This window comes from Furipterus horrens, unplaced genomic scaffold (assembly GCF_987537825.1).
Source record: "Furipterus horrens unplaced genomic scaffold, mFurHor1.1.pri manual_scaffold_5, whole genome shotgun sequence".
NCBI classification, from domain to species: domain Eukaryota; kingdom Metazoa; phylum Chordata; class Mammalia; order Chiroptera; family Furipteridae; genus Furipterus; species Furipterus horrens.
Genome location: NW_028327175.1, coordinates 62,912,485 through 62,929,164, shown reverse-complemented (window position 1 = coordinate 62,929,164; position 16,680 = coordinate 62,912,485). Strand labels below are relative to the sequence as shown.

The 16,680-nt window shown below is 38.8% G+C and overlaps 1 protein-coding gene and 1 pseudogene across 1 annotated transcript in view; both read left to right on the top strand.

The window, feature by feature from the left end:
• KIAA0825 (KIAA0825 ortholog) overlaps positions 1-16,680 on the top strand; it is a 386,922-nt gene that overhangs the window by 138,442 nt on the left and 231,800 nt on the right. The window contains exon 14 of the mRNA XM_090276495.1: positions 6,452-6,591. Within this exon, the coding sequence (XP_090132621.1) occupies positions 6,452-6,591 (140 nt within the window). The remainder of the gene's footprint in view (positions 1-6,451; positions 6,592-16,680) is intronic.
• LOC150008718 (serine/threonine-protein kinase pim-2 pseudogene) lies at positions 8,477-10,009 on the top strand (annotated as a pseudogene).

Here is a 16,680-nt window from a genome sequence, read left to right as displayed (position 1 = left end):
CCATGTCCAACAGCCCTTAGTAGTTACACAGTTGGGTAAAAATTGTGATCATTCAATAAGCTATTAAGGGACATTACAAGGACCCAAATCCACAATCTTAGTCTTACTAGTACCTCTCTAACCTCTGAGAAAATCAACTCTAAGTACATTATCAACCTAGACTATGCTCAAAATAAATATTGAAAGTTCTATAAAAAATGGAAACAGCCCAGACCAGTGTGGCTCGGTTGGTTGGGCATCATCCCACAAAGCAAAGGGTGGCCTCTGTGGGTTTGGTCCCCAGTCAGGGCACGTGCAAGTGGCAACCCATCGATGTTTCTCTCCCTCTCTTTCTCCCTCCCTTTTCCCTCTGAAAATAAATATTTAAAAATTTTTAAAAGAAATGAAAACACAATAAATGCTTTACTTCAATGATCTGTCTTCATTGTGATATCTTTCTCTATAGCAAAAATTTTATCTATACATAGTATCTATATTACAGAAATGAACTCTTCCCAGAAAAAGGAAACAGCACAATATCAGAGAAAGGAGCTCAGCACTTCTGTCTCTAACTTTACATTAACTTAGCGGTGCAATTTTGACCAAGTGAGTGACCTGTAACAAATTTACCAATTCTAATTTGCTTTAAAATGATAAGAAAAATTGTGGTACAATTTTTATTCATTAAATTAAAGCACAATAATCAACTTAAATGAGCTTTACAACTGAAATAGTTAATAGAAACCCAAGAATTTTTAATAGATGATGATAGTATACCAAACATTCAATGACTTGAAAAGAAATGTGTCACCTATAACTAATGGGCCATTCGTCATTCTGGATTTAAAAAATCCCTTCCCATTTTAACAAATAATCTAAAATATTTTTTCACAATGCTGAACAGTGTTAAATTAGACAATTACTTATTGAATTACTCAAACCTTATTACTTTGTGGATAGAAAATTAGGTGATACATGGTCTGAAAAACTTAGCGTAGGACTGTGTAGATGGCACATCTTCCAAACACTAACTGTTGAACCAGATGAATCAACATACATTACTTGATGCACAGTCGGTCTTACTGACTTACTCAAGGCCAAGTGACTGACTTCAGAACCACATGCTGAGATGTAGCTGGCGATTTGCACTCTCTCGCCCTGTCCCCCATTCATTCCAATCTGTGGAGCTATGTTATTCTGTCACTTTGTTGTTGGGTCCCCTCACCTCTGCTGTCAGTTCTGGTGCTTATTACTCATTACTATTACTCATCTTTGCCACTATCCATCTAGCCACCTCCAAATGCTATGCTGCTATCCAGCACTTCTTTTCTGTTTCTTTATTACTTTTGTCTCTTCTGCTTCCTGCCTTCTCAGCTACCAGACAAAAGAGATCTACTTCACAGGCACAGTCAGCCAATCAATACACTCCTTTCCTTCTATTTAAAAAGAAAAAAATCGAAGCATTTCAGGATGATCTTTGACTTTTCTGAGCTGTTTTCATTACAATCTGATACTCAAAGTTTCATCTGTTGTTACAAATGATGCTATAGTTTCTTTTATTTCAAAGTTTGGAGTTACTGAAGATACTTGGTTTAGACACTAAAGTTTTTAAAAATATAGTATTTTAGGGTTAAAAAAGCAACAGAAGACATAAAGGCTGCCTTCTTTAAATCTTAAGAGATTTACCAAAAAGAAAATCTCCAAGAATGTGTATTAAAATCAGATCTTCAAACAAACTGATTATACTCTGAGATATACACATGAGATCTGTCCAAAAGGCATCCAGATATGTAATATGAAAAATAGAGACATTTATTGAAGAAGATACAAGATACAAGAAGCATTGTATCTACATAGGACAGTGATGTTGCCATCAAGTAGGCACCTTGGGACCTCACACAGTTGTCTTAATCACCATCAGCTGCCCCATCATATTTTCCTGAATCTCATCGACAGTCTGAAATCTCTTGACTTTCAAAAGTGATTTTAGTTTTGGGAAAAGCTAGAAATTGCAGGGCATCAAGTCTGGGTTGTAGGTGGGCTGAGTTACATGGGTGATTTGATGTTTTGCCAAAAAACTCTGCACGAGACATGATGTATGAGCAGGCACATTGTCACGATCAAGCTGCCAATCACCTGTTGCCTGTAGTTGCAGTCATTTTTATTGTATTGCATCTCTCAACCAATAAGAAACATTGAGGCAGTACTCCTTATTAATTGTTTGCCCTAGAGAGGCATACCCACGATGAGCAACAGCTTCCCAATCAGAAAACACAGTTAATATGGTCTTGATCTTGCTGTGACTTTGCCACAACCTTCTTCAGGTGTGGAGAACCAGATGACTTTCATTGGGATGACTGGGCTTTCATTTCTGGATCATGGCCATAGACCTGCGATTCATCTCTGGTTATGGTAGTTATTCAAATCTGGTTTATTGGTAGTGGTTTGAATGAAGTCATTAGCACTGCACAAAATTTCTTCTGCTCTGGTTATGACCTTCTTGAGGAAATCTGGTTCATTGGTAGTGGTTTGAATCAAGTCATTAGCAACTGCTGCACAATATTTCTTCTGCTCTGGTAGCAGAAACCACAGAACAAGTTTTTCCACAACACGTTTCATGCCAAGATCCTGCATCAAAATCTCGGACACACTACTTTTTGGAATCCCCAGATCAGCTTCTGGTTCTTGCACTGTCAATCAGCAATCTTTCTTGATTGCAGCCCAAACACATTCAGTGTTCTCAGGTGTTATACTTGTTGCAGGCCTTCCAGAACATGAATTACTTTGAACAGATTCTTGACCATCTTTGAAGCACTTGTGCCACACTTTTGTTTGTGCTGCACTCATTGCATTGTCCCCCAAAGCCTTCTGAATCACCTGAATAGTTTCCGCAGAGGGATGTTCAAACTTAATGCAAAATTTGATGCAGATTCATTCTCCACTCACTCTGTCATTTTGAATGCAATAGCCACAGTACACATACCACTCAATTGCATCTACTGCCCCCACTGACTAGTACAGTGAAGTCTTCATTGTTCACACATGCACATTCTAATCTACTCTCCTTGGCTGCCAGATTACATCAATGTCACACAAACCATTCTTGTTATATTAACAATGGCTGGACTTCTTCTGGACAGACCTCATCATATCTCAATGAATTTCACAGTCATGTGGTCTGAACAGTAAGGCTGCTTATCTGGTAGTGAGAACTCAGGCTACTGTGCACTAATAGAACTAAGTTTTTTTTCACTTTCTCTTTCAGTATAAATACACATTTTTAAATTGCAGAAATTACAAGTGAAGTGCTTATTGAATTATTATAAAGTAAACACACCTGAATACAGCTAAGATTTTGCATGATGCTTCTATAAAAGTAATTTGTTAGTCTCATAATCCAATAAATCTCATTATTTTATCACTCCTTATTACCTGGATTTGAAAAATTCTTTAGGTTAATTTATGTCCCAGAAATATAGTACTTATTAGAGTATAAGCCTAATATATATAACCTAGCCATAAATTTATCCTGTCTCCCAACACAAGATGTATATGTTCCAGTAGATTTATACATTTTTGTTCTCTTCTTTGTATTATAGTGGAATTCAACATGTACACATTTGATACATATATAAATATATATAAAATTTATCTTTCTGTCATTTTTTTGTGAGGCTAATCTCACTTTCACAGCTCTACCAGCTCAAAGGATGAGGGAACATATGCTTCTCCATATGCCCAACACAGACTCCTCGATGCATTTATTACTCGGAGCTTGGTGATTGAGGAATCTTTGTAATATTTTAGTTTCCTCATAGTGAGTCATTGTACTGTACATTTTAAAATCTGTGATAAGTTGAAAGATCCCAGAATTGAGGTACATTTCAACAAGCTGTTTCCTATCTGGCAAGTGAGAGGTTTTATTTATAACCAGGTATTCAAATACAGTGATATGAAATTACACTCAAATTATTTTGTTTATCACATGTCTAAATGGCTGAGCAAAAACACTAACCCCCTCCAATCTATTCTCCACATTGCAGTCAGATCAGAAACTTATCTGCCTTAAACTTTTAAATGAGCCCCAAATCCCCACTAATGAGGCGAGGCCCTCTATGATCTGGCTCCAAGCTCCTTCTTCCAACTGTTTCTCAAAGACCCCCCTCCTTTACTACACTCTATCAAACTGGATCTTTCAGTTCATTAAATGTATCCTTAAATCAGCACTCGACTCAAGTAAAATCGATAGGAAATGTTCAAAAACTGAGTCAATTTTAATACACCAACCAACTGCTTTTCATTTATTGAACCCCAAGCAAGTCTCCAGGACTTAGCACTTGGGGTTTAGGAGAGAAATAAGGACAGCCATTGTGAGGATCTGCTTCAGTGTTTCAGTCTGAAAGGCTCTCTTAGTGCCTGTTCCCTTGGTAGCATATTTGGAACTACTGCAAGAGGCAGAGCAATTTGGGAGTATGCACAGTAATTCAAAACTCCTGAACTGGTGGACTTGGTTCCTCTGCATTAGAGTTAAATAAAATAACTCCCCGCTTCTCCGCCCTACCCCCCACCCACCCACCCACCCAGGCAGGAGTTTCCCTCCAGTCATGTTTATCAGAGGCTCACATGGGAAGCCTGGGTTGGCCCAAAGTTCAGATGCAGGCTGAAGGATTCTGTGCATCATAAGGTTGTGAGATGATCCAAACGCCAAGCCAAGCCAAGGAGTGGGTGTTCTGAAACTTCTTCATTTTATATCTTTGGATCTTCTCACTTTTCTTAAAACAGCCTTTTGGCAAAGCATCCTCTTAAAAAAAATAAAAGTTTGCCTACCCATTTATGAGCTTATGTTTCAATCAGCTAGCATTTACAGACCCCTTAAATGTGCTTAGTTCACTGGTAGGAGGTTTGGAGTCATAAAACAAATTCTTGGGTCCTCACAAGGTTTGAATCTGATAGAAAAAGTTTTAATTGATGGAATAATAAGGTGCTAAAATGTGTATATTTGTCATAAGTGCTTTAATTCAGAGTGGGACAGACCACAGTGCAGAGAAATGTTTAACGAAAACTTCACAGAAAAAGCGATATTTTTGCTGCAAGTTCAAAAATGGGTAGGGTTAAGGTAAGTAAAGGATTATTGCAGGGGTGGCAGCCAAAGTGACCTGGATGGGCACAAAGGCACAGAGGCAGGAAGATGATCTAGGTTCATCCTTACAACCTGTGCACCAGGAAGCACTGCTTACCACAGTGGCTCTCAAACCTGAGCATGCATCAGCATCTCCTGCAGAGGGCTTGTTAAAGCACACATTTCTGGAGCCCATCTCCAGAATTCTGAAGGGATGGGGCCTGGGAACTTGTATTTTCACCATTTCAGGGTGATGTTGATGCTGCAGATCCAGCGCCCAGGCTTTGAAAACCACTGCTCTAGACGATGTTGAGAACTGAATGGTCTGCCACTCTGTAAATTTTATCTGGAAATGATTCTGCAAATTGTTTCTCTCAGCGATACTCTTTGTTCTCCTTTTTTCCAGGTTGAAGTTTATAGTCCTCTAATTCACATGTTTACATTACTCAGTCACACCTTTTTCCCCAATGCCACCCCATTCCCACAGGCCTTAGGACTGCCACCAGATTGAGTTTGATCCTTTCCTGCCTTTTTGTTGTGATTGTAAGCTGATTTTAGATGTTGTTACCTTGAGCCAATCTAAAGCTTAAGACTTTAGAAGGAAAACATGAATTATGTTATCAGTTTTCAGTTTCTACTGTACTTTCTTATTTCCTGCTGATTCATTAGTAAATGAAAGTGGTGATATGGGGACCTGACTTTGATTTTCTGTTCAACACTGATGATAATTTCCCAAAGAGAAGCTTGTTTTCCTTGGAATTATTTTCTTTGATGAAATGATTACCCAAATAGGTAGCACTGTGACTGTTAGAGTGGTTCTGATAATTGCGTGTTGATTTAAGGCTTTACATATTAAATAATTAGATTATGGTTGACCCTTGACAGAAGCTTTGAGTTCCTTTAGTTTTATCAACAATCGTAATACATGACAAATTACAAAGTAACCAAAACCCATTGGAACTTCTTAACATGAACAATGAAAGGAGTTAATAGCATATAGTAGGCTTTCAAACAATTGGTGAATGAACAAATAAATGCATTCCAAATAAATGCATAAATGATTTTTGTTCACTCCATGAAACTAAAACATAGTTCTCTGAAATATAGGCATGGTTATTTTGTATCAGTTTTAAATTTGGCAGGCTACCAAATGTTAATTTGCTTTTAGCTAGTTGAGATTAAATGTAATTCCTTCCCTGAGCAAGCCTAAGGTAAGCAAGCACGAAAGCATTTTCAGAGTAATCTGGGACGAATTGACATTTAAGGGAGTTAGCATTACCTCTGTACTTTAAGGCTATTAATTTCATAGATAAATTAACTTCATTACCCCACTTTTATCTTGCATTTTGAAAGGACTACATCAGCTGGACAACTGACGACTGAGGGTCAATTGAAACTGCTGTTAGCCCAGCCAGGTTGTAACTGGAACCTGCTTCTGGAAACCCTACTGCATCAGAATGGGTTTTTACTGAGAATCTTGCTGAAGAGCTCAAGTGAGTATTGTAATTATGAGAATGTCCTCAAAAAACCCAGTCATTGTTTGACTAGAATGAAAATTTTCTTCCTTCTCCGATGCTGGCAGAGGGATGTAAACCAATTGCACTGTATTGACAGTCAGTGGGGTTAGCAGCAGGCAAAATATTGAATTGCTCTATAAACCTACTAGAAAGATTTTTTTTAGGGACTCTGAGTAAGGGAAAATAATATTTCTATATAATACTGTCTGTCGTAATTATCAATATCTGGGATTTAAAATGCCTAAGAAAATTATAGAAACACAGTTATATGTCCAAAACAGAGTCTCAATTAGACTTTAAGAGAGAGCCATACAGAGAGAGAAAGATTACATTAGAACCGCACTAGAAATTTCCATGGATCTTTAAGAGCACATATATAACTTATAAACAAGCAAGTTGTGGCATACAACCACATCCATTGGGGCGTGGAGACATAATCATGAGAAAATTATGAATGGAAATTGAGGAGTAACAGAAGGCCATATTTCTCTTCACTAGATATTTTTTCTCTGTGTTATTTTAGAAAATGGTTAGTAATGTTATGGCTACCTAATATATCCCACTGCTCTCCTGCTACACCTGTGAAGAGTTTTCTATTTTTGCATATCCCTACACATTTCTCCTTCTATCCCATACCACTCCTGAAGCCAGATTAATTTTATAAATCACTAGTTTCACTTTCGGTTTCCCTAATCAAAATTGTTTTTTCTCTAGTTCCCCATCACCGGCAGGACCAAATCCACGTCCTTCAGCCATTCAGATGTTATCACGCCCTAGTTTTCTAGCCTTGCTTCCCATGCCTCCGTTGCACACACATTCACACGCACATTTCAGGCATTGACCCCAAGGCTGTGAGCATGTGCTCCCTGCACAACTTGGCTCACTCACTTTCCTATATGAAAGACCCACTGTAGACAACTTGGTTTCTTCTAGTCTGCAACGACCAGCTGGTGCTCCAGACCTTTGAAGGCTCCAGTTCACACTGATCTCTTCCTTGAACTTCACAGTATCCATTATGTTGGTTGCTTATTTGCTCTTATCACACTCCACCTTATATTCTTATTACATTTGCATACAAATGAGGCAAATGTCACCAGGCCCTACCAGCCTGTTGGTATAGAAATGAGGTTCGTAGCATTCCCCTGTCCTAATCACTCCAGTCATTTCTGGAAATGTTTGGTTTTGCAAATGTGCTCAGGATGAGTTCCCCATGTTTTCCTCTCCCATCCACCTTGATATTTGATTCCCAAAAGGCACTTAGCTCCTCACTCCTAAGCTCCTGTGTTAGTATTGCTTCTCCCCTGGTGCTCTCAAATCCATCACATTTGTGGTGTGAAAGTTACCAAACTCCTCAGGCTTAACTGTTTCATGCAGAAGCTTGGAAATTACCTCCTCCTGAGTGCTGAATCTGACCTTATTCCCTGAGACCCCAAGCAGGATTGTTTGGGCCTGTTCTCTCACAAAGTTCACTTGAAAGCAATTTCTTTAGCTTCAGGCTGTGACTCCACCTCCCAAAGGGAAAGCAGTGCTAGGGAAAATGCTTCCTCAAGTACCCAACATTTATTTTTTACTTGTTTAGAGGTCAGGCTCTGTGCTAAGTACTTTACATTTGTTATCTACTTTGATTCTTATTATAACCTTATAAAGTATATACTGTTGTTTAAAATAATGAGATGTGGAGTAGCGTTGGGGCTGGAGCAGGCGGAGAATTCTAGCACTGTGCCGTTTGTGGGCGCTTCTGGGCCACCAGTTTCCCTGCCTTCCACTCTGGCGCCCCCAAGTCCTGGCTCCTCAGCCTCGCTAGCCCCGTGCATCTACACCTTGTGGGCTCAGTGGGCATAATCTGCGCACAGCCTCCTCCATGTTTAGCAAGCCTCTTCAGGGGCTTGCGGTGGCCCCCGTCACCCCCACGCCGCGGCCGGGAGGCAAGGATTGCGAAGCGTTCGAGGCCGAGTACCGACTTGGCCCCCTGCTGAGTAAGGGGGGCTTTGGCACTATCTTCGCAGGACGTCGCCTCACAGATCGACTCTAGGTGGCCATCAAAGTGATTCCACGGAATCGAGTGCTGGGCTGGTCCACACTGTCAGACTCGGTCACATACCCACTGGAAGTAGCACTGCTATGGAAGGTGGGTGAAGGTGGTGGACACCATGTTGTGATCCGCCTGCTTGACTCGAGCGGCCTTTGCCTGCCCAGGATCTCTTTGACTACATCACAGAACAGGACCCATTGGGTAAAACCCGAAGCTGCTGCCTCTTTGCCCAGGTAGTGGCAGCCGTTCGGCACTGCCATGCCCGTGGAGTTGTTCATCGTGACATCAAAGATGAGAACATCCTGATAGACCTCTGCCGAGTCTGTGTCAAACTCATAGATCTTGGTTCTGGTGCCCTACTTCATGATGAACGCTACACTGACTTTGATGGGACAAGAGTGTACAGCCCCCCAGAGTGGATCTCTCGTAACCAGTACCATGCACTCCCAGCCATTGTCTGGTCACTGGGTATCCTTCTCTATGACATGGTGTGCGGCAACATTCCCTTCAAGAGGGCCCAGGAGATTTAGGAGGCTGAGCTCCACTTCCCTGCCCATGTATCCCCAGACTGTTGTGCCCTAATCCGCCGGTGCCTGGCCCCCAAACCGTCTGCCCGACCTTCACTGGAGGAGATCCTGCTGGATCCCTGGATGCAGACATCAACCGAGGATGCACCCCCTAATGACCCTAAAGGGAAACTACCCCTTTGGCCTGGTCTCTGCTGCCTTAGTTGGGTATCCAACTGATGGCCATGCCACAGGGATAGAAGGACATCTGTTGACCTTTTTTTACATGTTGTTAAAAATCCAGTGTTATTAGTGTCAGAGATTGGGGATCTGGGGTCAGAAAACATAAGCCAAGTTTGCCCAGTCGCCATCCCAATCCTGATGAGGAGCCTTCCTCCCAGAATTTACAGTTTTTATTCTGGAGGGAGGACTTCCTTGCTTCTCGTTTTGCTAAGGATGTTTATTTGGTTGAAGTTAATTCCATTCTGAGCCCCAGGACTCTTATTCTGATGTGTTACAACCCTTACACTGGCACCTCCTGCCTGCTACCACCACACAAACTTTGTTCAAATGCTCTAACTTGGGCAAGGGTGCTTTCCTTTCAATACCCCAGCAGTTCTTATTTTAGTAAAGGGACTCTACTCTAGCCTAGGGTTCCATATTAAGTCAAACTGCTTGCCTACCTCAGCCCAGGGTTGCTTATTCTGGGGGAGGTAATGCCCTATTGTTATCCCAGGGCTTTTTATTTTATTTAATTTTTTTGTTTTGTTTGTTTTTGGTGAAGGGACCCTACTCTGTTATTCCAAGTGCTCTTATTCTGGTGAGGAGAAACCCTACTTCCAAGATTTGGGAAGGAATGGAAGATGGACACCACCAGAGTCCACTAGGATGGGGTGAATGGGTTTTGGGGGGGTGGGGGAAATAAGTCTTGTTGTTTGTTATTCTGGGGCCTCCCCCTCCACCTTTTTTTGATTCTTGCTGCCTCCTTCTGAGCCAGGATTGTCCAGTTGCTGAAATGTAAATACTTGTGTATTGGGAGGAAGGGAGCTCCAACTGTGTCATCCTCTCCGTTTTCCACCTGCCTGGATTATTTAAAAAGCCATGTGTGGAAACCCACTATTTAATAAATGTAATATAATCACAAAAAATAATAATAATAAAATAAAATAAAATAATGAGATGCGATATTAAGATAATGTTACTTGCCCAGAGACACAGGTAGCTGGTACATAAATGGCGGATAAACCTGGATTTTGAACTAAAACAGAGCTTTTTGTCCCCTGCCCTTTCTGTACAAATAATTATACATATTAAATCCTGGAGTGATTTAATATCAGGTTTTAGGAGTATCTGGAAGAACCATAATCTGTCCACTCTCAGGCTGAATCAACCAGGACACCCTGATGCATGTGTATTTAGCTAGGTAGTTAAGGTTAATCATAGATTTTTACATTCTTCCTTAAACTAGCACAATGCTTTTCATAGGAAATGTCCAATAATTGGCCAGTCAGTGGTTTTTTAGGATATAAAATACGAAACAAGGTGGCTATGTGACATAGTATCTGACACGGCTGGAGCATTACTCTACTATTAATATAATCATTGAAACTCATGGGCATAGTCCCAAAAGAAAAATAGTCTCCTATTGATATAGGTATGTAGAACAGCCTGGAAAATCAACTGAGATCAAACCTTTTGACTATACTAATATAGTCATTAAATATAGAGAGAAGGATTGTAGTTATGAATATTTAACCATGCTTTCTTACAAATAAATCCCACATTTGCATATCAAAAGTATGCAATCCACCTTCTAGTGTGTATAAGAGACTTCAGTTATCAAACGTACCATATTATTTCACCTTCAGTTTGGTTCTTCTGGGGTACACAAACATATTGATACAATCTGCTTAAATACTCATAGTTTTTTACAAAGTCGATTCAGTGTTTGATCAGAGTTACATAGGCACTCTGGTATTGCCTTACACTGAGGAGTTTATTAGCTACTTTAAAAACTATAAGGATGAAGTGACAATTTACTAATCAACTGATCGACTGACTTATTAAGCTCTAGTAAAACTCCTGTCACTTTGAGTTAGAAACAATATACTCATGGAATCTTATTAACTAGACTAAGATGGAAATTATTATGTAATGAAAATAAGTTTGTAATACTTTTGCAGAGATTTTCATTTGTTTTGAAGTCTTAGTATTTCAGAACACCATTTGGTTATTCTGAAGTTAGATAATATTTTTAGGAAAGCAAATTTTAGAGTAAAATATGCTGAATTAGGTGTTTCAAGTAACCTAGGTAATAATCAGCTTTTTTATGAGACTTTTTCTTTATAAATAGTGTCTTTTCAGTCTAATTGATAACATTTAACTTTATGTTAAATTGGCTTATGAATAAGAATGAAGAAATTTTAAGTAGATATTTTATTATACATATTTTAAAATAAGGTTCTCTTCATTCAATAAACAGTTATTAAATTCTGTTAGGTACAGAACTTTTTTGATAGACAACCACACAATATAAAGATTAAAACATATGGGGTTTATCTTATAGTTAGAGTGATGACTGTAGCTTTATACAACTTCACTGAAGGTCAGAGAATAGCCAAATTAAATAAATGAGTTGTAACATCTTAATGTATAGTATATGCTTCACAGGCTGCAGCTTCTAGGAAGTAGAATCATGTTTTTTCCCTGGATAATAATTCCACATATCAAAGTGAGGGAATACTTATGCTGCTAAAACTTGATAAAAATAAACTGATTTCACATGGTAGGTAGTTTATAACATTATTTGGGTACAGTTCAGTTGGCACGAGAATTCATTTGGTAATGTTTGTTGGTTTTATTTTTAAATTAGGTCACCTTATATTTGAAGAAAAAAAATTATCAACTACAAATGTTTATAGAAGAATTAAAAATTGTAAGACACTATTTTGGATTACTGACTTTAAAAATTATTGGTAATTATCTCAGGGAGGCCACATGGCCTAAGCAGTTTCTTACATGTGGTATCAAAGGAACAAATATTTGGCAATTTCTCAATTGTTAGCAGGTGGCCTTTTCCTGCTGGTGACATTTGAATGAAGTGTGACTAACATTCTTTTCTTTGTCCATTGCCCCAGGAATGATTTCCAGTGAAAGTTTTTGGCTTCTTGTAATTTGTTGCTGTAGTAATATAATAACAACAGACTAGCAAATACATAATATTTAACATGTTCCAGACATTGTTTCTAAGTGCTTTAAATGTATTCACTCACTGAATCCTGATAACAACTCTGTGTAGTAGGTACAATAATTTTCATTTTAAAACTTAGGAAACCGAGACATAGAACTTAAGTCACTTATCTAAGTTATGTACCTTGTGAATGACAAAGCAGAATGTGAACCAGACCACTGGCTTCCAGAGACTCCTTTCACCCACCACATCACCCCACACAGCATCCACGCAGAGCCACAGAATGTTTACCAAATTGCAAGTTGCACAATTTATTTACTCTATTAGGAACCCCTATACCAGATAATTTTGATAGTACATTTTGTACTATATAACAGAATGCCTAAAGATAATCAAGTAACTGCTCAGCAGAAAATTCTAGCTATAGGTCTGCTATCCCTACCAAGCAGTGCTTGACTTAAAATGAATAAATCAATTCAAATTCTCTTATTTTATAGTTAATATTTTCCTGATCTTCTGAGTCATGAGAAGCATATCAATGGCAGAAGCTTAATATTCTTGACTTTCAAGTACAAACACCACCTGGGGAGTCAGTTGACATGGAGATTATGATTCAATAGGCGGGGCTTGAACCTCTGCATTTCTAACAAGCTCCCAAGTTTGCTGCTCCTGCCGCTGCTGGCCACTGGACTACCATTTGAGTAGCAAGGCCATAGAACAAAGTAACTGTTGCTGTAAAAGGCAAAAGAATCAAGTATGTGGCTTGTTTACTTGAGAATATTTCTAAACTGTTTTATCAGGAAATTCAAAACAGTCAGAAAGTATGATCTTATTCAAATACAGAGCTGATTATGTCACTCTCCTAATTAAAACATGTTAAAGCTGCCACTACTTATTTAGTTAGGACCCTAATCCCTGAGGGACGAGCAGTGCCCACTGCTCTGGCTCTGGCACTTGTCCAGTATATTGTGTCCAGCTTAGCAGTCCAACTCATACATATGGGGGTCTAGTTGTGCAACCTAGATCTGTATATTTATAACAGCAATGTCCCTGCTGAAATGTCCTGAGGAAAAAGGCAGCTGTTCCAACACCAATGACCTTTCAGTTGTCCCATGTGTGTACCAGGTTCTTTCCAGGTACACAACCCTTGAAATGTTGTTTAGGGGACCTAGAATCTTCTTCCCCTCCATTTCTTGGCAACTGCTAGTCATCTTTTAGTTTAAATATTACTTCCTAGGAATTTATCTTTGATTCTTCCATAAGATCTCATCATAATTCCTTCTGTTAAACTTGTCACAATTTTAAGGAGAGGTTCACTCACATGATGGTGTATTTAATGTGTCTCAGCCACTGTGAGTTCCAGGAGGGCAGGGACAGCTCACCATTGTATCCCCAGGGCTTGGCCTGGTTTTTGATACTTCAGACTCATACTGAGCACACAGAACATGCTGAAAAACTATCTGTTGAATAAATTAATGGAGACCTGTTAAGTTTCTCTGAGAGTAATCCTGTTTCATTCGTTAGCTTTGTGAGTTCCCTCAACTTCAGTTTCCTGATTTCCGAATGGGCTACTAATATTGACCTTATGCATTCATTTTGAGGTTTAAAAAGTAAACACAAAGTGTGATTGGCATTTAGGAGGCACTTAATTTATATTGGATCCTTTCCTTCCTTTATAGTGAAAGCCTGGAAAAATCCCTGGTGTATTTTTCTTCTGCCATCACTCTTCCTGGGCTCCCTATGCAGTGGTCTCTCCCTCGCTTTCCAGAAGCTCTCCCCTCTGTCTAAGCATAAATTTAAGAGTCTCCCAGGAGGAGGGTTTTCCCCTTTTATACCTGTTAGCCTGACATGGGAGCCCTCCTAAGTATATGGAGATGCAAAGAAACCTGAGTCATACCCGAGTGTTTTTTATGCTAGGTTTAATGAAGAACAGATAGTTGTGAAGAAATGTGATAGGTCAAATATGAGGCAAGTGTAGTAAATTGGGGAAAACTTAACAAGGCCTGTTTTTTAGGATTCTTCTCCATGTCCCTTTGACTTCGGAGATAAGAGTGCTCCATTCCTGCTAGTATAGGGAGAGCATCTCTCACTTAAGGGTTTTATGACCTATTTCAGGAAAAAAGGGGGTTGAGGAAGGTCATAGTAATTTTCCTGCTTCTGCTCTTTTCCCAAACTCCTTTAGCCTAAACTATATGACAAGGTGCCATGTTTTGGAGCAACATGTCCTCAACCCCCTCAGCTGTATTGTAACAGGACTTTGTTAATGGTCACTGAAGTCTGAATTCATTTGGGTTTTGCATGTCTCAGAACATATTTTATTTCTATTTTTTTCAACCATTTAAAAATCATTCTTAGCTTGTGAGCCACAAAAAAACAAGTGGCAGGCTGCTTTGTCTCCCAGGCTATAGTTGCCAGTCCTTGTTCTAGATATTGTGCAGCACCCAAGCTCCTAGGTGGTTTTATCACTTCCCTGCAGGGCGGTCATTGGGAGAGCAGACCTGCACAGAATCCTAGCTTGGCATATTTAACTTCTCTCCCAAGCCTGAGTAGACATTCTACTAGACAGGTAGGCTTGGTATCTCCTTACAGGAGGAATTTCCCTTTGAAATAGCTTTAACTCAGCTCTCAAAACTTACCACTTACTCTTTAGGGCTGCCAGCTACAGAATTTGGACCAATTAGCCCGCCTATGCTTAGTGGTCATCAGACATTGTCTGGAGTACAATTGTCTTTCTTGGCACAAGGTGTTTAAAGGGATATTGCCCACTTAAGAGTGAACACAGAGAAAAGTGATTACTATGTTAAAGAAAAGCCAGGCTATACCTTACTTAAATAAACTAGGTATATCTAAATTTGGAAAAGAAAAGACTAGAGGAAGCAAGACAGCTATCTTCAAATATTTTCTCTTCATGTAAAAAAAAAAAAAAAAAAAAAAAAAACGGTTGTCCAATTCAGCAAGTGAAGATGCTTGGGAATAAATTAGAAGACAAAGGATTTTGGCTGGCTGGCTGTCATTCAGAAAGCCTGAATTCTCATCCCTAATGATAACTAAGGAAGTCATTAACAACTTTGTGCTTCTTTTCTTTATTCACTAAAGAGACTGGCCTAGATTTTGGTAGTCCTTTCTAATCAGAATTATATATATACATACCTGTGTGTGTGTGTGTGTGTGTGTGTGTTTATTTATTTATTTTTATGCAAGACAATTTGCATAAAAAATAAATTCAGAATTATATGTATAACTAAATATATATTTATTTTTTATGCAAAAGTATTTGATAACTTGAGCTGTCTAGCAGAGGGACTGGCTACCTTGAATTGCAATGGAGATCCACCACTGAAAGATTTCAAACGAAGCTCAGCCACCATTTCACAAATGCTGGAGGACTTTTTATTTACTCAACAAACATTTATTCTTTTATACTTACTGACCTCCCTGTAAGGTGCCTGCCTGCCAATCATATTATCTCATTATGTTTCTTAACCAGATAGTTAGAACTTGGTATACAAACGTGTGGATTTCGGAGGTAAAGTTTTTAAAAATTTACTTTGGCTGGGCTTTGTCATTCTTGCCAGTGCCTACTGCTAAAGCAAAATCCCTCTTTGTTCCACAAATAATTCAGTTGAGCTAAAATTAAATCCAACTTTGGTGACCTGATTAGCAATCATTTCTTTTCCAATTGACAATCTCAAGTGAACAACCCTTGCTTCCTTATCCTTAGAACTGCTCACCTAAAGGGCTTGCAGTTAATTTAACAGTCCATTTGCAAAGATTAGAGCCATAATTTCTATATTCAGTTTTATAGTAGTCCTGCTAGATGCAATACTAAAAAAGGGTTTCATGGTCAAACATACTATAGAAACACTACATGTTGTATACTAAATTCCCTTCTTGGAGAGTCACAGGGCTCATGAATAATTAAAGACTCTGATTAATCCAACAAAAAACAAAAGCATTAAATATTATATTGAAGCCAGCATTTTCAGAACATATGTGCTACTCATTAACATCCATGAAATGCACTTTGAAAATCTTACCTCAAAAAGTGTGTGTGGGAAACCCTAGTCAATATAGGCAGATACAGCCAAAACTGTTTCAAAGAGGTCTGCCTATGTACATTTATAAATATGTAAATAATACAAAACAATTTTTAAACATACAGAATTCTGTGTATGCCATGTGCAGATTATATTTTCAAGGAATTGGAATCAATTGCCAAATTATAAGCTTTTATTGAATGTAGCTATTTTCTTGATGATTAAGAGTGCTTTCTATTTTATTGTGTCTGTCTCTTTATGACTCAGTTCTTGATTTGTCAAAAAAAAAAAAAAATGGAG